Source organism: Apteryx mantelli, chromosome 7, assembly GCF_036417845.1.
Source record: "Apteryx mantelli isolate bAptMan1 chromosome 7, bAptMan1.hap1, whole genome shotgun sequence".
NCBI lineage: Eukaryota > Metazoa > Chordata > Aves > Apterygiformes > Apterygidae > Apteryx > Apteryx mantelli.
The window spans coordinates 11,523,983-11,547,472 of NC_089984.1; the positions used below are offsets into that span (position 1 = coordinate 11,523,983).

The 23,490-nt window shown below is 35.8% G+C and overlaps 1 protein-coding gene across 5 annotated transcripts in view; it reads left to right on the top strand.

The window, feature by feature from the left end:
• CCSER2 (coiled-coil serine rich protein 2) overlaps positions 1-23,490 on the top strand; it is an 86,460-nt gene that overhangs the window by 42,574 nt on the left and 20,396 nt on the right. For 4 of the 5 annotated variants that reach the window (XR_001294455.2, XR_001294454.2, XM_067299795.1 and 1 more), the window contains 6 exons: positions 534-624; positions 4,007-4,169; positions 4,866-5,061; positions 17,117-17,200; positions 19,139-19,225; positions 22,095-22,193. Coding sequence is in view for 3 of the 5 variants with exons in the window: in XM_067299795.1 (XP_067155896.1) it covers positions 534-624; positions 4,007-4,169; positions 4,866-5,061; positions 17,117-17,200; positions 19,139-19,225; positions 22,095-22,193 (720 nt within the window). In the remaining 2 variants the exon portion in view is untranslated. The remainder of the gene's footprint in view (positions 1-533; positions 625-4,006; positions 4,170-4,865; positions 5,062-17,116; positions 17,201-19,138; positions 19,226-22,094; positions 22,194-23,490) is intronic. The other variant, XM_013955921.2, reaches the window with a different exon arrangement.

A 23,490-nucleotide genomic window follows, 5' to 3' on the forward strand; every position in this document is an offset into this window, starting at 1 on the left:
GTGGCTATCTTTATATGCATTTAGAGGAGTTGAAGCACTAAGACTCTTGAGATTTAAACTAAGGTTGAAATCTGGATAATATAGATTCCACCTCACCCCCAACCCCTTCCTTGAGTGAAGTTAAGAACTTTGGATCACTGTGACAAGAGAGCTGAATTAAGGTCATTTAACATCTGCTCTTCACAAAGTTGTTTTTAAACTCTGAGCAAAATCATTTTGTTTTAAAAGGTTCTTTATTGGGGGCAGGCAGAATATTAATGAACTGAAGAGTCTTTGGAGCATTCCTTGGGCAGAAGAACGTATTGATCCAGCTTTGTTTCACATAGCATTGTTATTGTATCAGATTACAAGAGATGCGATGATTAGTGTTTTTACAAATGGTCTCAAGGTTGATTTCCTCATTAAAAGAGGGGAGGTTGCTGACTATATTGGTTATGTATACAATAGGAATGCACCAAAGTTTTGAAATAAACTTCTTTATGGCAGTAGAATTATCATGAAAGCAGCTTTCTTTCACATTTTCTTTCTTTTAGGATATCTTGAATAATCTTGATTCATGTGATCTTGATGATGATGATCTCATGCTCGATGTGGACCTACCTGAGGACCCACCTCATGACAATGGTTAGTAAATCAGCCAAACAATCTTACATTGTGAAACTGTATTATGGGCTTAAGAGATTTTTGAATCTCACTGTTCTGACTTCAACTTTAATAGCAGATGCACTCTTCCCCCTTCCAAGAAAAAATTGTTTTATGTTTAATGTAGCAGTTCTTCTTTTTCTGAAATGTAGGAAGTTTAAAATTTCTATGTCCCCAACTGCAGCTCTTAAATTTGAAGAGTTCTTAAGACAAGTTAAAGATTTTACGGCCTTTTATAAAAATGTTACCTTGTTGCAGACTGTATGTTTCCTTAAGCTATTTCAGTAGAATAAATTTCTTCGAACCTTTAAGTTAATCCTTCAGTTTCATGCTTCAGCTATATTTGAAAAAGTTCATGGGGGGGAAAAAAAAAATTTCAGCTGTGGTGAATCATAAAATAATTCTTTTTGAGAGAATTGTTGGTTTTCTTCTATAAAATGACAACCATCTCCTAACTTGTTTTATACCGTTCAGGGTAACAAAAGTCTTAATTTTTAAGATGCTGTTTTTCAGGATGTCTTCTGTACACTGTTGCTGTCAGTGAGACTGCTGGCATACTTTACATAGGGAGGACAGTAGCACACAGATGCCAATAAAATAATACAAATCCAGACTAGATTGAGCTAGGTAAGGGAATTTATTGCCATGCTTTTTCAAATCTAGCCTGAAAAAGCTTCAGGGGCGTTTGTTTTTGGTCATTTCTGACCTATTCATAAGAGTTGTCAGTGGCTCATGAGTAGGGGTATATTAACTTTCCTTCAGTTTTCGTTGTAATGGCTACTATAGTCTTCAAATAAATAGAAACATCAGATATACACCACCGTAGTGCCTTACACTGTACAATTAGGCTCTGAATGGAAAAAGCAGCTTATCTTGTTCTGTGTGTTCCTCAGCTACCCAGGGACCTTTGAGCATATTCAGCTTCTTTGGGTGAAGACTTCTATATGTTAGCTATGAAGCCAAGTTAACAATAAATAAATGCATAGTCTGCCATCCACCAAAATGGTGGCAAATCATATTTTTAAAAGTGAAAAGCCTAAGTACTGCACTTCCTATATACACAATCTCAGATTAAACTTTCCCAAGTACTTGTATAAAAGGTGCGTTTTTATACAGTTACTACTATGCCAATATCATCTTCTAAGCCCAGATAGATATATACAGATTACTTATTTTGTTGGAATGGATAACATGCCATACCTAGATGACTTCTCACAATACATGTGAATATGCATCTAAGTATTTTTGCAGTAATGTAATTTTTTCAGTAATGGTAATTGCTATCCTGTTTGAAAAATTAAGAAGCAATTTGAAAAGGTTGGTCAAGTTCTTGCTACAAGTCTTGTTTATGAAGCATACAATGCATATGCAGCAGTAATTCATTCAACTTATTAGTTTAAAAACTATTCAAAATACAAAAGGTTAATATACTTGCATATTAACCTTTTATATAAATAACCATTATAACCTTTGCAAAAGGTTAATATATTTTAATATCTATAATCTAGATACAGGTGAAGTACTTCTTTAGTTCATTGCTTTATTAAGTGCATCAATATAGCAAACTTAATTCTGTACCCTGCAAAAACTAAGTTTCAGTAATGTTTATGCAGCTGGAATATGTCTTGTGACTATGACAACCAATGCTGTTTAAGCTGGTGGTTTAGGAGGAGAGAGTGTTACTGTTTGGGATCAATATTAGCTAATTGCTGTTTATTTTGGCATTTTTAAAGAGTTGGATTTCCATGTAGAATTAATTTGGCATGATGGGTATCATTTCTTGCTTGTTTTGAAAACACTGATTGTTTTTAGCAAAATGGGTCTGAAAAGAGGAATCCAAAAATTCTCATGCTTTTCCTTAAATAAGTGACCACCTGAAAAACCAAAATTCATTGTTTTGCTGATGCTTATATGTTTTTATTCAAGTGTCTCAATTTCATTTGCCAAAGCTGAAAGACATAATAATGAAATTATTTGTAAGTTTACTGAGGGTATATTTTGAATTGAAATCATGCATTATGAGCTGCAGGAGGATGCTTCTAAAGGAAATTAAATCTTCAGTAACTTTAAGTGACCAAGTTATTTTCTTACCTAATCTTATGGTTATTGAACTAGTTGATAAAACTGAATTCTAGACATGAGTATTTGTTTTAATAATATTTAACAGCACTTTTTGCCAGCAGTTTGTTCACAGTAACATGTGATTTAACTGACGTCAGCCTTAAAAGACTTCCCAGGTCTACAGAAACTTTCCTTCTTTCATTCTGGAGTCTGGGATACCGCTTGGACGCTATTTATAGAAACAGTTCTCGTTCAACAAGTATGTATGCAGCGAGTGAGGATGGCAGTTTTAAATCACAGGGTAAAACTGGGCTCACTTCCCAACACCACGCAGGCTGGGAACTAAGCAGGAAGGAAGGCCTGTTTATGAGCGTCTTGCGTGCGGCTATGCCCAAGTAGGCAGCCGCACGAAACAATGTCCTCTTGTGTAAAGCTCCTCTTCTAGCAGGGGACTGGCAATGCGAGGAAAAGCTCCTTGGGTAAGTGAAGGGAAAAGTGCAGGGGCAGAATCGTAGTTTATAACTTTAAGCGTTTTGCTGTGTCTAACTGCATGGGTAGCAGTCTTGGCTCTGTTTCTTGTGGTTTACGAGCTGTTGCCAAATATAGATTCCACAAACTAAAATGAACAAAAGCTGTTTTGCTTCTCAGTAGTCAGCGTTTTAAAGAGATTATTTTGTTTGCTTTAAATCATGCCTACAGTCCAGGTAAATAAAGATTAAACTTCTTTGAAGTTGAAACACAGGTCAGATGAATAGGATGAGATATATATATATACACACAATATTTATGTATTTTAAGTATTGAAACTGTTTGTTCTCTCTCTCTCTCTCCCCCCCCCCTTTTATTTATTTATTTTGAATAAAGTACTGGCCTTTTTCTAAAATGTCGTCCCTCAATGTTTGTGTACTGTTCTAACTTTTCAAAGGCCTGAAGATACTGTCAGTAATGGGAACAGGAAAAAGTTACTTTTTTTTTTTTTCCTCCTCCTTTTCCATAGCCTTATGTTGTCCAAGTGATTTTTCTAGTAAGACCTGAAATGCAGTTAAGACTAAATTCTGTAGTTTCTGCTACAGGTTACTCATATTCCTGTAACTTCAATTTTTATATGCTAGTAAAAAAGTGAGATCATTACAGAAGTCTACCTGACAGTTCTAAAATGCTTACTTTTTTGGTCAGTTGAAATAAAAAGAAACTAGATTTTACATTGCACCTGTCACCAGCACATAATAACTATTTAATTTACATGATATTGGGAATGAGTTTGAGAATAATATATATATTTTTAACTTTCTTCTCTGTGTAGAGGAATGTGAAAATATGAGCCGTTATGACAGGCAAGACAGAAACGCAAGGCAACATCCGGAAGGATTCTGGAAAAGAGCACCCCAACAGCGATGGAATACACAGGATCACTATCATCTTGGCAATACTGATCACTATATCCATGGTAAAAATGATTTGAACAGGTAAGAACCTGTTGTGCTGTTGAACCAACTTCTTTTCTCCAAGAAGTTAAAAAATTAAAATACTGTGTTAAGAAATTTCTTTTGCACTGAAGGGCCTCAGGTGATGCTGAATACAGGACATTTTCAGAATAGTTTATGTTTATAAATAGCATGTCTGAGTAGGAGAATTGCTGAGATGTATAACATTTTTGAAGAAGAAGGAAAAAAAGAAAACCCTCCTGATTTCTTTCAGAGGTTTTTCATTTGAAATATGTTTTGCCTTGAGCTGGAAATAACTTGAAAATGTGGTTTGCTACCTTTGTTTATATGTTACTATAAATGCTTGCCTAAACTACTGTATGTGTTCCAAGCAGAAATACTACACTGTTTTATTACTTGCATGTTGTAGAGTCAGATAGGTTTTTACTTATTAATTTGTTTTTAAATTAAATACAGTGCTATAGTTCTTAGCTAGCCTAAATGATAGAGTTTATAAAAATCCTGATGAGCAAACTGGTTTTTAGGGTACTATAGTTGTTATTCTGTGAGAGATTCATGCAAGTGGGAAGAAAGGCCCAACAATTTACTGAAATGGTTGGCTTTTTCTGATTTTTCTTTTTCACTGTATACTACAGTATATGAGTATAGCCCATGTCACATAACACTTCTAATAAAGGCACTCTAGCTTTATTTTGTCATCTCTGTATGTTCTTCCAGGGGATCAAACTACCTGGAGTCTCCCATTGGTCACTTTGAAAGTTACGGAGCACCAAACTTTTACCAGGCTCCTAGACAGCTGGTGGGCTTACCGGAGAATACTGTGATGCTTGATGAAATGACACTTCGGCACATGGTCCAAGACTGCACAGCTGTAAAAACACAGTTATTGAAACTGAAGAGATTACTGCACCAGGTGAGCTGATATAAGTGGAATAAAAGCAGGGAAGTGTATGGGAGAGCACACATAAATGGGCTGGTCTTCTGTTTGGCCTTACTTTGCTGTCATCGTTTTCTTTATACGTTGAATTACAATGTTTAAGAAAGTATATTTATTTTGTTGCTGTTTAAAATAGTACTTTTTACCTTTTAAACACTTTACTGATTGCAAAAATATTAAGTGTTATTACTCTGCTTCTCTGAAGCAAGAAAGGTAATTTTGAAAAAAACCAACAAACTATGATCACTGGATGTATGTGAGGCAGGCTTTTAGTTAATGAGATCCTGAAAAGCTGAGGGTAAAAAATATATGTATTTTGATCACATTGGATAAACTTTCATTCAGCCTTTTGTCAATGTTGGTAATAACTTTTTCTTAAAGCTTTACTTTCCTCATTCTTTTCACCTTTTCTGTGTGTTTCCACAAGGAGCTTAGCAAATCCTGCTGGGTCAGTCTCTTACTAGAAGTTCTAAAGTTTAACCTTTTTTAGTGTACGAAAGCAGTGCATTGTCATAAACTTTTAAGGAGCTTTTAACATTTGGCCTCAAAACTTGGCAAATTGTAGGAGTTGGTAAGCCACAGGATGATTCTGCAAAATACAGATTTTCAGCTACGATAATTCCTTTTCTTCTTTAAAACAAACAAAAGTCCATGAGACTTTTTGTTTGGAGATGTATGTACAGGTCAGTATTGAAAAATGTCTGTGTGATGTTGTGGTTAATGTTACATTTAATGCTGTTCTTTTCTAACAGCACAACACAAGGGAAATAAGCTCATGCCCTGAAAGCAAGATGCCAAAACAAAAAATAACAAAACAAGAAAAAGCAAATCAACCTTGTAACTAATTCAAGGGTATGACTGTGCTTTTTAGAAATGTAGGCATTTACTAAATTGTTGCAAAGCTCCTGTGGTAACTGAGAATACTGGAGATTGTATTTGTGCTTTTGTGTGTGGTGGGGGGGGGGGGGGGGAACATTGTACAAAAGATAAGGTAGTGCCAGAGAGGGAAGATGTGCTCTTAGAGCCTGATGTCTGAGTAGTGAACTACGTAAGCTACATAAACTGTGCCTTCCCACAGCCTCAAGCATGCGATCAGTACGTGAGATAAGGGGGAACTGCTTAGCTGGAGTTCTTAATGGCTTTAGCACAAGGACAATTGAACAACTAAACAATAATCTGCGTACTTGTAGTTCACTGTGTAAAGCTGTACCTGTTTATAGCCAGATAGTTTGTGGTCCTGCAGAAGATTTTATTTTAAGTCTTGATCAAGGTTATAATAGCCAGACTTTTCTAAAAAGTGACTCAAGGCAAGCTCTGCCTCAAGTAGCTCAGATGAGGTGTTTTAAAAAAAAAAAAAAAAATTTACAGATGAGACAAGCTTCTTCATGTGTGCTCTTCAGACTTTGCTGCTTCTGTTTTAGTGACAAAAGCTTGATTTTTTTTCCTCTCTTCTACAAGTATTATTCTTTCCTTCAAACTTTGTCAAGCATAGTTCTCTGTATTTTCCTGACCTAATGCCCCCTCTTTTAACTTACTACTTCCAAACCTCATCACTGGACTTCTGATTTGTTTATTCTAGTCTCCTGTGCGTTATCCAGCCTTTTAATCAAGGAATACAAATAGTAATAAAAGAATAAATAAACCTCTTACAAATGGGAAAATTTTACACCCTTGCTACCTTTATTTACTGAACAATTTGAGTGAAACCTGTGCAAAATATTTTTTTCATTATTTTTAAGTATTAATCTTTTTTCCTGAAAATACTGAGTTTTCTACTAATAGAAATGAGTAAAAATATTCCAATTCTTTTTCTATTAATTCTAAAGAAATACAATTTTGAAAACAGTTACATGAACTTTAGCAGTCTGAATACTGAAATGGTACTTGATTTCAGCATCTAGGTCATATGACAGGCCTTTTCTTACAAAATATAAAAAAAGCAAGATACAAAATCAGAGCTCCTTTCAAACACTAGCTTTAGCAAAAGAAGCAAAAGGTCTTGTATTTGCTTCTCCTATATTATATAATTAAATGTTTTCATACCTTTTTCCAGTGATGATTTTTAGCAATGTTATTCTTTAATTTGGGTGGAAATATAGTTGTAGAGTCAGGCGTGAGGTCTCACAGGAACAGTTAGTTTTATTAGGAAATAAGTAATAATTATACTTAAAATTGTATATGATTATCTAATCAACTGTGATGTGACCTACTGCGAAGCATAGCACACAATGAACGTATAGCTAGTGGGCTCCTAGGGAGGCTTGATGTGCTGTACTGGATTCATTGCTACGACTGTAGCTCACGTAACCCTGTCTAAATTATCACACGTTTCACCAGCAGTGTAGCTGCAACAGCGTGGGCTGGGTGTTCTGGTCTCAGTTCTGCTCGCAAAAGTAAGTAGCTACCTGCGTAGTCGAGCCTTTTCTGAACTCCGTGTTACCGGGATAATACTGCCAGCCGCGCAGATGCAGTCTGCTTGCTTCTCGCCTTCCGCCGACATTCTGTACCTTAAAACAGACGTTGATATTGAGAATAGGAATCTCTCATGCAGAGTTTTGGGGATTTTCACTATGGTAAGTTTAAACTCCTGATTTTGCGGTAGACTATCAGACTAGAGGAAGTGAATAACATATGTTCTTACACTAACAGCAGCTGTAATTATTTACAGGGAGATGTTGAACTACAAGTATGTGTTCCCATTTAAAAGTTAATTGAAGCACTAACTTTCTGTAGTAAGAAAATGCCTTGGAAGTCTTTAGTAATAGCTGGTATCTAAATGTCAATGCCTCTTAAATATTGACTGAGGTACTTCATTTGCATGCCCAACAGTAAAAAAAAAAAAAGTTTTATTCTGATCTTAAATATTCCTTCCTTCCTCCTCCTCAATTAACTCCTTAAACTTGCAGCTCTAGGTTGAGACTGCAGTGCTAATGTATCAGAACATCCTTATTTAAGCAAGGGTTGTAGTCTTCTGACATCCTGGAGCCATTGATCTAGGCATCATGACCTAGTCCATCCTCTTTAGTCTCCTCTCAAGACTGGCAGCAGTGGTTCTTGCTCTGTCTTATCTCAAATAAGCACTTAATGATATTTTAACAAGAACTAAAGCATGAAGGAGTTAACAGAACTGTAAGATCCTTGAAGCCCTTTTCTGTGGGGAGGAAGAAAGGTTTGTAAAAATTATTTATGAAAGCTAACTTGAAAAGAAATAGACAAGAAATTATATTTTTCAAGCACAGGTCTTCATTGTAACATACCAGGTATGACTGTCACAGATCTCTGAAGAGGTATGAACAGAAAAATGAAGTCTGTAGCACAAAATTGGCAACTCTACTGATATATTTTTGTTGAGACATTAGACTCATAAGTGACTTGAGTACCTTTTAAATAGGTTGCTCATTGGTGTGGAATAGGTGTTCATTGCGTTCTTTTCTTTTTCGTTTTGTATCTGATGAGAATTTTCAGAGATATTTATCTTTGGTATAAGAGGCCTGAAGACAAGGAAGATGCAGATTGAATTAATAAAGGAATATGGAGATTTCTCTTTCTCATGAATTGTATAAATTGCAACTGCAGTTGTTACTTTTATTTTTTATTGGCCAGGAAATAGTTTACCTCATTGCCTTTACAATGCTGAATTTGACAACTGCAAATCTGAGTCAGTACCTAAATGTTTGACTCTTCTTGGACATACATTTTGGAAAGAAAGAGTTTGTTTTTTTGTTTGTTCTTGGAAGCTGCCCTTTATTGGGAATTTTATGACCTCTGAACTTCATTTGCATAGCTGTGACTTAATGATTCTTCCAAGATTTTAATTGTAATATTTTAATCATATTTTAAAATTCAGTAACTTCTAATACTACAGTCAGAAACAGTTTTGAGTGCTGGCTATAAATATACTCTTTTATTTTTGTAATTAAAAGGTTCACAAAGCGAAATCTTATCTCTGTTAAAATGATGTATAGTAACTTGCCTAATGCTGCAGACAGCTCCTCCATAGCAGCTTAAAATTATGTTTATGTGGGGTTTGGATTTTAAGAAGCTTTTTAGGGGATTTTGTTTCACCTTGAGAAGGAAACCAATAGTTCCTGACAATTTTACTGTGCTTTGACCATTGTTCTCTGAAATAAATTCCTAGCTGAAACGTGCCTCTGTCATAGAAACCTTGTTATCATTTTCTCAGTACAACCCGAAGTATGGAGAAATTGGGGAAATGCATAATTTACTGGAGCCAGTCTATATTTGCCTTTGGATCATATGTATCTTGAACCTGTAAGATGTTCTCAGGAAGACATTTATGTGAAAAACCAGTGTGGAACGCTGGCAATACCTGCTAGTGAGTGCTGCAGGCTCCTGCCGTGTACCGGCAACTCGGGCTGAGCGGCAACGGTTTTTCTAACCATTGAGAAGGGGGAAAAGCATATAACTCTCATTTGCTGTTGGTAATGTACATATTCCCACAGACCTAATCTCCTACTGCTAATGTAAATGGAACATAAACCATTACTTCTAGTTGCTAGAAATGACAACAAATAGAAGTGTAGATCTTTTTGGAGAATGTCTTATAGTATTTACAGAAGACTTGCACCCCAGTCAGTTTCAGGGTGTATCATTTGTGTTCTCTAGTAGATTTTCCCAGTCTGCAGGTAGATTTTTAAAGAAGCTATCTAAATGCTTATCTGGTAACTTCTCTGAAATCAGTGCTTTCTACGTGAGTAGACAAGAGGTGACAAAAATGGCACAGGATTTATAAGATATTGGTTAATAGTGGCAATATGCTTGAAGTTAGTACTCTGTGGAATAACAAGTACTGCTTGGTGTTTAGAATATTTAGAATACAGCATGAAATGTAATGTTGCTAATTTCCTTTTTATTACTCTTTTTGGGGGTTGTGAGAGAAGCATGGGCAGAAGAGAGTAACAGTCAACCTATGGCATGTTCACAGCAGGGACCGAATTAAAAACAGACGGAAAATAGATTTAGGGAGCTGAGGCTTGGGAAATTTGTTTGGGAAGACAAATTCCAAAGCCTTGAGTAACTTTTAAAATGCTTAGGTATTTAATTATGCTGTGATGTGATTAAATCATATGCTACAACTAAAGTAATGGAAAGGTGATCAATAAGCTGAACCATAGTAGAAGGTTAGACTGAGAGGAGTTCAAATCCAGCCTGGATTCAGCTAGTAAAAAGAATAAACTGGAATTTGGAGAGGAGCTGCCTAAAGAGAAGAACAAATGAGAAACAAAGGATATCAGAAGCCTGTGGGAATCGGTGGTGAGCTGGGAAACCAGAGAGCAAAGGAGTTAATTAGGGAGGAGTGTGTGCGGTGTGGCGAAATGTGCGTGTTTACTGAATCACCGGTGTGGGAAGGAACGGCGTCGCTTCCCTCGTTAAAATGAGGCGGTTGCGCGGCAGAAGTGCGAGGGGCGTGCGCGCGCGCGAGGCTGCGCTTGGTTCAGTGCGTGGCCCTCGCCTCACGAGCTCCACACCTTATGGATGTGTTCCCATAAACTTGTGAAGATGCCATACTACATGGTTAGAAGGGGTGTGTCTCGACATAAGTGCTGACGCAAAGTTGAGAATTAGAAGATGTTTCATTTTATCTGCGTATGAAATTTGCTGAAGAGGTTTAAAAATATAGTGTGCTCTGTAATTGTGTGAATACGAAGGATAAGAGTTCACGAGCTCGGCTGTGTAAATCACTCCTTGTAATCTGTTAGAATTGTGTCCACAAAACACTAGGTAAAACGGAACAAATTGCTCGCTCTTACTTTCCGTCAGGAACAGTGTCACGGTTCGTGTTTGTGAATGCGCCTGCCACCGTCTCGTGCACGCGTGGAATCACCTGCCTCTTTGGGCAAAGCACGTGTCTTGCAGGCCTCGCCTAGGGGCTCGCCAGGGCCAGAAGAGCGCTCCCTGCCTGGGTCTCGTCTCGGGGCAGGCAGTCGTGTGCTGTGCTAGCTGAATGCTGTCTTTGCGGGCGAGCCGCCTCTTACTTAGTTCAAATTCCAGAACTGGCCACTGGTTATTTAACTGAGGATTCAGGCTAGCGATGATCTGGGCAATCAGGAGACCCTTTGCGGAAGGGAGGGCCTAGGGCATTTTCACTGCTGATTCATGGGTTTGGCTAAAGTTGAGATTTTTATTCTGATTTTGCTGAAACTGTTTTTGAAAGAAATAAAACCAAAGAAGCCCACAAATAATGGAATCAAATCAAAATGGTTTATTTTCAGTTTAAAACTGATGGAAAGTGCATGTGATGCTCATACATAGGAATTTTTGAATGAAACTATAGTCAAATGGATACTAAGGTGTCAAGCGGTAAGCGGCTGAATAGATCCCTGTACTCTTTTTGCGTCTTTGGTTTTCTTTTTACATCTTTACAAAAACTCTGAATTAGCAAATGGAATGATTTAAATGAGTAATTTGTAGTGTAGAAAACTTTTTAAATTGACTGTATCTTTTTTAGAAATCAGAGGCTAGACCTTGATAATATTAAGAAACTTATTTTTCAGCTTCTTCATGAGCTGCAGATATTGATGTGGTATTTCAGTTGGTATATTCAAAGAATTCTCAAGATGGAATTATTAATATATTCTTTTAAAAGGTTGCCTGTTCTGCTTAATTTTTTAAGCACCACAAACTAATTGCTGAAAATACATTTGCCTTTAATGCATTGATTTTTGTAATAGAAAAATTTAAAATAGAGTAGAACAGTGAAAACAGCTATTGTCCTTAAGCTTTATTAGTTCCATGTTTTTCTCTGAGGCAGCATTGGAAATCTCTTTTAGAGAGAATACCCTTTATCTTGCCTCTTCTATTCTTATAGAAGTTCTGTGCTGCCTTTTTTTTTTTTTTGCATGTGCTTTTAACAAAAACAAAACAGCAGAAGGCATCAAGAAAATCAAACTGTTTCCAAAACTGTTTTCAACTGCTTTTCTATTTGCAGATTCCTAAGAGTGTTTTTCAGTGAAGGAATTAACCACAGATTTAAAACCACTAGCTTGCAAGTAGTATTGCCCAAAGAAGAGAAGGGGAACAGGGGGGAGGGAAAGCATAGGCAGTGGACAACTGCGCCATTTATATGAAGTAAGAAGGTGCATGTTTATAATGCCGAAATATGCTCCAGGGTCTGTTATGATGTGTTTAGTCAGTGTGGCTTTTTCTTCTGGTTGCATTTTTTTCTTTTTAAAGATCAGGGCACATAAAATGAGAAAATGTAACTGATGAAGGAATATCAGCTGCTCTGGTACTAACCAGATGGGGCATTTTTGAGTTACTGAATCACTTCACAGCAGAAATACTGCAGTGCTCTAAGGCCAACAATGTATAGCAGGTAACATACTTTGCTGTTGGGCTGTTAATATCAGTAGAATAGATTGGAAAGCTAATGAGTTTTTTTTAACTAGACCTTTTCTGACTAAATACCTGCATCTGATATACTTCTCCATATCTAATAATGTGTTAATGAATAAAAATCCATTTTTAGTACACTCTCTTCTCAAGAAAATAAGTCCATTCTTTGGGAGTTTGGAGGGTGAAGGAAGCATGGGAATTTGTGTGTCATTCACACTAAAGATTTCACACTTGTAAAATACTGGCATGAGAACATACTAAGACAAGAGCTATTCAAAACTACATTTTTCTATTTGTGGCTGTTTGTATTTGGGTGAACTGTAGTGTAACAGCAACAGCCGTGCTAGGGGCTTATTTCCATAATCTTTAGCCTGTGTGTTTGGGGTAAAGTGAAAATGACAGATGCAGACTTGAGAATGTAATCCAGCACTTCAGTTAGGCTCTAACATTTGAGAGTGGGTACGTTAAAATCTCTCACATGTATAAAATTAGTTGTCCAGAGAAATAAGTTACATGACAGTGTTACACTCAGGGAAGGAAGGATTGCTGTAGTTTTACCTACAAGTGCATTTAAGATTCTATGCGTAACTTTCACTGAGTTCATCCTAAAACAATGAAATAAGCTGGTCTGCAGTAACTTATCTTTTTAAGAAAATTATGATTTTTATTTTTTATTGTGGGGATGGTATTAACTTCCTCTGCAGAGAGGCTTTGAAGAGGAACATGAAGCTGAAATAATATTCAGCATGAAATCAGATGCTACTTTAATCATGGTTGTAAGGTTTAGACATTACTTTGGACTGGTTGCATAGACAGTCTATGCAGTTAAGTAGTAAAATATTGCTTCAGAGGTGGTAAACTGTATCTTTTTGCTCTTTAGCTTTCCTTTAATATGTTTACATTTGTTTTCAAAAAATTAGGGAGAAAGTTTTTTCAGAGCAACCCTTTAGTCTTTGAGTATTCTAAAAGTGTTTAAAGAGAATTTGTGTGCGTTCCCCCCTCCCCAACACACACTCACACCTTTTCCTTTCATGTAGCTATTAATAAACTTAACATGACTTTAAGTCTTTCTGGGGTATTTTGCATAATGGTTTCTGACTCCAGCTTTGCCATAATTTTAGAAGCCATTTCAACATGAATCTTCAAGCATGTGATTGCTCCAGTTTATTACATAGGGACTGCCCAAAACTGGCCATAGCATGAAGTGTATGCTGTTGACTTAAGTCCTGTAGAAAATTTACAATAAACGTAATCGAATTGAAAATCACTTTAGAAAGCTGCAGATTCAAATGGATTATTGATACTCATAGCCAAAAGAAAAGGACTGTAAAGTGATCCAATATTATGATTGTTTCTGAAAATAGGATATACTAGATTAAACATTGCATGCAAATAGTATATATGAATTTATACTAGGTTGAAAATTGAACCTATAATTGAAGACTATCCCTACATAGCTAATTAAATGTGAACATCTGCAACATTAGTCCTCTGTCAGTTTATGTACTACAGATTATTTTCATGCCTAAACTGCCAATAATGTTTAAAAATACATACAACAGGCATGCCAGAATGTATGAGGTTTGAGTTGTTTGTTGCAACATTTTAAAATTAGGAAATAATTAAAATATTATCGATTGACTGAGGGTTTTTTCCTTCTAATGCTGCTGTTCTACAAAAACATTTATCTGCTAAGAAAATTAGATTAAAAGGTTTTGTTCTTGCTGTTGCTTTTGTGTAGAACTTTTTGAAGTGCATTTGATAAGCATTTGTTTTCGATACTCATTGCCTAATAGAAACTCTTCTGAGGTATCCTTTTTGCAAAGCATCTTTTACATTTGGCACAAGTAAGACTAGTTCAGCTGTTTTAAAAGCATGTTTATAATTTAGGTACCTAGCTTTTTATGCTATGGTATAATAAGTCATGTATTCTGATGTAGGAAATGTCACTCAGGCAAAATAAACAAGAGCTAGTGGCTTTTTTTTTTATGTTGCCTTTTGCAATGTAATGATAAGCTGTATTAAGTTTGTTATCATAATGCTTTACCTAAAGGTTAAAATTATAGACTCTCTACTGTTTTCCCAAAGGCTATCAGAAATAGTATGTGCATATAACCAGTTGCATTTGTTTTGCTAATTATGCTTTCAACTCTTTCTTTGTATATGGATAGCTATTTTCTTATTCTGCCAATTTTTCTGCCCACTCACCCTCCTCCCCCGTCTCATTTTAGCAATATGATTAGGAAGAAAGAAAAGAGAAAACAAGAAAAGATTCATAATCTTCCAAACTGTTACTGCTAGTATATGTTCACGATAAGGTATTTAAGTTACCACTGATATGTTAGATCTGAAAGCTTTCTTTCAGTTGTACTGTGTTTATTATATATATTAAAATAATGAAGCAAATAGTAAGGGAAGTGATGCAAATGAGCTTATCTCTTGCTTTGACAGTGATTTTAGTCAGGTATAGGATAGGGCTTGGGCACTTTATTAGAACTGTTGGAAAATTTGTGACATATTAGCTTTCTTTGCAATGCGGTCTTAATCTGCTGTGGTGACTGTTCTGTTTCTCCAGTTGTATGCATTTTATTGGTAGGTAAAAGGTATCTCATAGGTACCACTGATAGAGATTTAAAAATATATGAAATATATGCAAGGTACTTTTGTTTGAAATTAAGTTTGTCGTTTCATGTTTTTTTCATTCCTGTGATTACTCCTTCACAATTGTAATTAACTTGGTTGTGCTTTTTTGAGTGCATGTAATTTGTTTGAGTAGTTATTTTAAATAACAAAAATATTGAAGAAATTGTTAATTGCTGCTTTTTCCCTTTAGAGTTTTAAAAATACTTTAGATTAAATAAGGTTCTTATTCTTTTCTTTATGATAGAATTATTGTGCAAAACATTGTAAAACACTATTAGAACTTGTTCCTACTAGACTGTAAACTGCTTCATCAGCCTGTCACTCGGTGCTGGCAATCTGCCCGGAAGGGACAAGCAGCTGCTTGTGAATCGAATACAGCTGTGCGTTGGGCTATGTGTAAGCTGAAGTATTTGCTACGCCAAGGAGTCAGAAGCCTTCAGCAAAAAAGCTGAACTGAAATTTGGTTCCTAGTCAAATTAATAGTCCTGGTCAAAAAAAAAAAAAAAAAAGTCAAGAAGATTAAAAAAGGAAGAAAGTAACTGTGAGATACAAAATTACATGTAAGTGATGGAAATTAAACTTAACTCTCTTTAATATGGTAAAAGCAATTTTGAACTGTATGATAGGTCTCAGTATTTTTGATATGTTTACATGGTTGCGCATATTTTGGCTGCAAGCAGTCAGTGACTAAAAGTTCATAAATTTTAATTTTTTACTTTTTTTATTTCTGGGCAATCTCTCTTGAGGTACTTCTGTGCAATTTAATTTGTATGAGAAATATTTCTTATGAAATAAAAAGCAAATTACATACCTCAGGGCCATAAAGGACATAAATAAGTCTATTGATTTTTCTTAACTGACCTTTAGCACTTGAGCTGCAGTTTTCCTCTCGTGGTTTTTGGGAGTTGCTGGTTTAACCTTGTAGTGGTTTTAGACAGGCTTTGCGAGATATGCTGAGATTATATTTTCTCCAAATGCAATCTGAGGCAGTGAGGACACTGAGGAAGGAAAATCTCTGTAGCTGCTTCCCCCAAAGTACTTTAAAAAATTGAGGAGGATGATACACAGAAAAAAAAATTTTTTTTTTTTTTTTGAAAAGATCACAGATGGTGGGGACAAGGGAACAAGAGAAAAAAAATTTTCTCACCAAGGAAGTGGGACTTATGGTCTTCTAGGGCCACAAAATAATTGTATTGTAAGTGTGCTGTGGGTATGTGTCCCACTAGATCGGACACAACATATATCACAGTACAGACAGGAGAATATATCATGGGAATACTTTGTCAGTTGTTTGGTCTCTGACTTTACTCTGTAACCCAACTGAATTTTTAAGGTTGAGTACTGCAGATTTAGAATACTGCACACATCTGATGGTTTTATCACGACAGTGTAAATGCTTCAGGACATACGTAGGCAGTTATCTTTTGGCATGTTTGCAAGTTCTTTCTATTTCTACCTGCTGTTCTTAATTTCAGAATTCATGGCTGTCACTTGGTTGGGGGGGGAAGAATACTCTTTCGTGGTCCCAGTTTTCGTAATTGATATTTAGTTCTGATGGCTGTGGATTAATTTTGTATTAGTCTACCCAGTACCAAATGTAGCTATTCTAGTTAAGAATTCCTAGCTGAAACCTTGTGGCTGTGCATTTTGTAGTTACTCAGACATATTTTTAGTATGGATTCTGAAGGAAAAAAAGCTTTTAAAATCTCATAGTATCACCCTTCCTTCCTGGCATAAAAACAGTTGAACAGGGGCCAGTGTTTGCCAGATTTTTGCACAGAATCAACACTCTTCAACATAGCTACAGCTAGTCCCACGGCTTCATAAGAGAGGCTGTTTATGGCCCTCAGTTAGGCAAGGGACACATGCTGCAGCAAGGGAGACTATTTCATATTAGGAAAAAAACCTCACAGAGGAAGGTCAGACATTGTAACAGGTTCCCCAGAGAGGTGGTTTCTCTATTCTTGAAAGCAAGTTTGAAGAATTATTTCAGCAAGTAGTTTGAGCCTTTGCTCTTCTTTTTCTCTGATAGAATGATGAAAACGTGTCACTCCAGGACATCTCACTCTCAATTCCATCCAGTCCGGAACTGGAAGAAGCTGAACCTACATTTAAGGTAAATGACACTGATTTACTCCTATAGAATAGAGATACAAACCTGTTTGTAAAAGAGAAAATTAACTACTTTATCATTGAAAAGCAGTGCTTCTTGCATCTATTTAAATACAAACCTAGCAAATATTTATATAATTTCTTTTCTGTTTTTGTTAAAATGATTTACCTTTCAAAATTCATACTTACAAATTCACATACAGTTTAAATAATTGAAATAACTTTGCTTTTTCATATTTGTAGCAGATATGAGTTAACAGCTGCAGAGTAGCTTCTTTCAAAAATTTTCTGCCTGCTTGATAACTGTTAGAATGTAGTCTAATACTAAGTTTTGAAAATAAAATTTTTGCTTTGAAGTGTAATCACACTATAATTAAATATTTGCTGTGTTTTACTACATTTATTGTTAACCTATGCTCCAGTTTAAAATATCTTTCACCAGTTTTCCCTGAGATAATGCAGGTGTTGTGATCATAGGAACTTAAAAAACAAACAAGCAAAAAAAACCCATAAAATCAAAGATGCATTCATTGTTTTAGAATGAGTATTAAAGATAGATGCAATCACATTGGATGTTCCAAAAAGGAACTTCTTTCATGGTCACAGATTTGTAATGTTGTGATTTCTGCCATGGTGCGTTTTTTTATAGCATTATTTGGGCTTCTTATTGTAAAATCAATACAGAAAGGTTACTAATTCTGCACTTATAGGAAGGGAATAGTGCCAGCTTCTTAAGAGATAATGAATTTAGAAATTCTCTTGAAAGGCAAGAACACTTAGAATCTTACTCTTGTCTGAAGTCCATCTGTCCAAATCCTAGTTTCAGGATTAAAAAGGTTTGCCAAAGCTGCGTAGATGCATCAGCATCACCCTTTAGCAACACTGAGTTCTAAATTGTCAACATTCAGGCCTTCTTTTCTCTTTAATTGTACTTCTACTATATTTGTGTTTGTCCTTCTGTAGCCAAACATAAGCATATATGTCTCCATGGGGGACATATAGCCATGTCTCTCAAAATTTTAGGTTTAATTCCTAGAGAAAAGGTATTGCTTTTTAAATTTAATAACAAAAAGCACTAGGTATTTTGAATTTTTTTTTTAGTTGATATCAGCATATAGTTTGCAAAATTGCAGAATAAATCAGTCTGAGTGTTGTCCTAAAGCAGTAACTATAAACAATCTTCAGGGAAATGGAAATAGTAAATGAATATTACTAAATGAAAGTACACCACACAATGTATGACGTAGCTCTAATGGCACAGTTGCTAAGTATATTAAAAATACCTTATGATGAAAAATTATTAAAAACCACATGCATATTTTTCTCTTTTTGTCTTTCAACTTTGCATAGTTTATTTCAAGTCTTACCTTCAGTTTTGGGCAAAATGTATTCAAAGAAGTCATGTTATTTGCATTCAATAAACATAGTTATACTTACATTTGTAATGTTTCTTTTTTCTTGTTTCTATTTTTACTTTTTATGTTAATGTTTTTCAAATAGCAGTTTTTCAAATAGCAGTTCACTTTAATGTCAAGCTTTCCTATTTTTTGTTGGATAAATAGGAGGATAAGTAGTACTTGATGGCTAGGGTTTTTCCTCTCCAGGCTGCTAGTCATTTACACAGCAGATGAATCATTGCATCAAAAATACTGCTGATTTACTTACAGGTACGTACACTGAAAGCCTAGTGGGTTGGTTCAACTCTGTCTTGCAAAGAGGCTTCTAGTGAAGCTTCTTCACTCTTTAAATTGTATACATACAGCCCACGTCAGCACGTGAATAGCTTGAGGAGAGCATGAAGTGACAAGCTGGGAGGAAAGTATGTGCTAGTATTACGGCCAGAGTTTCATAAACATCTGCTTTAATATGCCCTTGTGGAGGGGTTAATTCAGGTTGTGTAGCCCTCATGGAAAACTTCCTATTGCCCGATGTTCTGTTGCAGACAGAAGATCTGCTAAATGAGATCAGGCAGCTTAAAGATGAACTGAAGAAAAAGGATGAAACAATCAACCGATTAGAGCATCAACTTGTAAGTATAATGTTAAATATTTAACAAAGTCCCAAGTGTACACCACAGAGTGTAACTTTTATACCTACTTCTTATGAAGGCTCTAGGAAGGCTAGGCTTCTAATTTTGACTGACTTTTTCCTATACTTTCACTATAATGAAGGTTGAGTTTCTGGCTCTGTTTAGACCCACCTGAGTCATGGGTCTGTAACGGTTCAGTTAACAGACCAGTTCTACAGACACTAGTGTGTTTGTAGCTGGGATCGTTAATTCTGTAGGCCAGTCGTGATGCGAGTGGCTCTAGGCAAGGACATTTATGCAGTGCTTAGATATCTTTCATTTCCGAAAGAAACACTTTGAACATAAAATTCTAGAAGGTGTCCAAAAATAACAAAAAAGATAAGTCACTTTATGCTTGAAGTATTTTAATAATAAGCAAGAATTGAACTCTTTTCTGCTTGATATTTTTTTTATCCTCTCATTTTCCCTTCTGCCCATTGGTTTAATATAGAATGTATTCTGTCATGGAATTTAAAAAGCTGAGTGAGCAGGGTGATATTCAAAGCTGATTCTTTATTAAAAAAAAAAAAAAGTTAAATAAGATCATCAACTTGGCGAAACAGATAGTTATGCCTCTGAAGCCAGTGGGGGACAGTTTTATCATGAATCAGTTCAGGTGCACACACAAATTCTCAAGCAAAAGTGATATGTGCCTTCTGGATTTTTGGTCTTGTTATAAGTTAGTTTTGGATTTTGTCCTGTATATCTTTGCATCTGGTTCTGGCAAACTAGCCTGCTATTTCGATTCTTGTAAAATAGCCCCATGTTTTCAAGCCATTTTCTAAAATTAGTTAAAATACTTTTTAAATTCACTTCAAACTGATTGATTTGATCTAGTCTCAATTAAAAATCTGTAAGTTTAACAAGGGGGGGGAAGATAAAATGTCATTGCAATGGATGCTGGACTTCATAAGAATGTTTCAGACAAACTTCTGTGATGGGAGTAACTTTTTCTACTCTTTCCTTTCTTTACCCATGCAATCCATGCATCTTCCATGACTAACAAGAGAGTATATATTTATCATTCTTTCACACCCATTTTCAATTCATGGTAATGAGGTTATTTTACATTCTAGATGTGCAAGTCTGACATTGGATATCAAATTGTCGTTTTGTAATGAATTTTATAGAAACCCCCTATACATCCTCCTTTGCTAAACCACAGAAACCTTTATAATGGAGTTATGTTCCAGGTTTCACCTCTCAACATTATCACTTTTTTCTTATCCTTTTTTTCTTTTTTCCTTTTTTTAAACCTACTGCTACCTAGCCATTCATCTTTTTGACTACTCACAGATATTTGCAACTATTACATTTTCATGTTTGTATGCATATATGAAATACACACATGCGTCTTTTCTCTCTGCCAGGACAGCAGATGAAAATAATTCAATGGAATTAAATGTTAGATAAACAATAACTCTAGATCAGTACTTTATTTGTATCAATTTTAAAAAAAATGTGGTAACCAAATGCCAGAAGGCATTAGGTGCTGAAATTATAGTATCTACAGTGTGAGCACTGTATTGAGCATTGTCCTCCCGTTGCCATTAACTCTCTTCCCAGCAAAAAGCCAGAGCAAACCTGCTATTTATCAAAAAGAAATGGTTAGGAGATCTCCCCTCCTCTTTGCTAATAGAGGAGGATATGGTATCATGTAACATGTGGAGAATACATGTTTCTTAGAGAAATTGGAGGATTCAGAGATATTGGAACTGTTCATATTGTTCTATCCCTGAAGCTATGTCCATTTATTTAAAGCAGGCACATTAATTACAGAAAGACATATTTGAAATTTCAACTACTGTGTTACTTCTGTACATACAAGTGCTTCGGTTTTTAAGCATACTGCTTTGGAATCTCACAAGACAGGTACAGATGCTCTGCCCTCTTGCAGTAATTGGGATATTGAATTTTTGATGGTATAGAGCTTCAATTTCTAGAATTTCAAAGCACTGGTACTTAACATTGCATGTCCCCCAGGCCTGCATAGCCTGAGAATAAGACCGAATAAGATGGGTTGCTCTCTTTTCAAAGGGAAGCAGGAATAATTCAATAGGAAAAACAAATTTCGGAGACACCAGAAGGGATCTATGTTGCAAACATTTGCATGTCATCAAACAGCAAAACCTTGGGATAGATGAGATGCCAAGAGGTGCAGGCCATATTTATTTATCAATGGCTGGGCAGTGTCTGGTGCGACTGGAATCTCCAATGAACTCTTTTGCATGTAGTTGCATACATACGTGCACTGAAACCGATCTGTGCTGGTCAGCCTCTCCCCCACAAGCAGCCTGTGATTGTTTTCTGAAATGAAAATAAAAGGTTAAGATTTGTCTGTCTGCTCTGCTGCTTAAACAGTATTCCAGATAACAGTACATCAAAACAAACTCTCTTGCCTATTAGCATTTTACAGTAAGCACTGATTTTTAGTACACTTAGTCTTGCTCTTACTGTATGCCTTCGGAGAAATCACTCCACTCCTGCTAGGTTGTATATCTAATTGCTTTAGTAACTGAAAGGTGTTGTTGAAGCTAAGGAGCTCTGCCATGAAGATGGGTAAAACTTATATTCACAGTTATTTAAAGGTGACTGGAATGTGATATTCTAGAAATTCAAGTGAACCAAAAACCCATTCCGGAAGTTAACATTTATTCTAAATTATTTATAAACGTACTTTTGAAAAAGAAGTGGTTGTGTAGTACTGTAAATACTAGTTTCTCTGGTTTAACGGTATTGTGCTACACTGCCTTGGCTCTGCTTTATAATAGTCTTAATCAATTATTTTCTAATAAATTCTCTTTTCTCTCTCTTTTTGGGGGGGATTAAGGCCACTAGATGCAACTGCCAGAAAGACAATGAAAAACTTACAGGGGCAACATGCTTGCATGCTGACAAATTTACGCAAACCTCCTGGAGGAGAAGTTCTGTGAGTAAAACTTGCCATTCCTTCTTGGGTATGACTTTCTGCATTTCATTCCCCAATTCTATTATTGCTGTCACACCAGCTGGCCTTGTTTAAGAGGTTCAGTTCTGTATCTGAGGGTGCTGTACTCTTATATCCTTCCTGCTCTGCACCCCCTGCACATTTGTTTGCAGCTCTCTTGTTTAAACATTTATAATAAACATATATTTTAAAACATGATTAAACTTTAGAAGGCTGTCCTCTTAAAATAATCACCCTGTGCACTATTTAAGTAAATCAGCCCAAGCTGTATCTCTAATCATACATCAAGACACTTCCTATTATGATTTTAAAGTCATTGATATTTGACTTTTTAATCTGTTTTTTTTTCCTGCTTAAGTTTCATTGTTGCTGTGCTCACAGTTGTTGTGGAGAAGTGACAGTGTATTCTATCATAAATTTTCTGTCCAAAACTATAATTTTTTTTTAGTCATATATTTGAAGAACTTAACTCATTCAGAAATTTATTGGGCGAAAATCACTTTGACAGACAACATCTTCATTCCCATATGTTGTTGCATGGATCACTTTTGCTTCCATTTTACAGCCGTTAGATTCTTCATGGATCAGTAGTAGCATACTTAGGGGAGGGACAGCACATTTGCTGTGATATAATAATGATAAGGAATTATCTTTGAGTAATGAAAAAGGCTTTTGTCAGTCACCAGCAAATAGTCTGTTGATGATAGTCTGGCAGCTACTGCTCTAGCTAGTGAATCCTCAGAGATTTTTTTCAAATGATTAAAAATGAGTTAAACTTTTTGTTTTTACCCTGCTTCAAGTTACTTGATGTGGAGCTAGGGGGGGAGAATCATGTAAGGTGGTAATAAAGATGAACCCTCTCTGCTATCCATCTAAATATTACTCCTTTGAATATTTAGTTTAGTTTTAGGGTAGGAATACCACCTTGGGGTATGTTCACCAGTTTCTAGTTCTCGTTTCTTCTGTTGAGACCACGCTTTCTGACCTTCTTTTATCTGTTAACTACCCAAAGTAAAGAGGATGTAACCCTCAGTACCTTCTGTCTTCCTCTGACTCTTCCGTTCCAAAAGGTACATTTGGTATACTTGCCCATTTGTTTATATCTCTTTCCTGTTTCTTTGGAGCTTTTGAGCTCTTGTATTGTTTCGTTTTCGCAAGTTTTAATTTCATATGCGTGACATTCATTTGACAAACTCCCCCCCGCCCCAAAGTACTGTTTCCGGGTTAGTGGCTGTCCTTGCTTCCATGTTCCTTTTTATTTTCGTCTGTCTTATTTTCT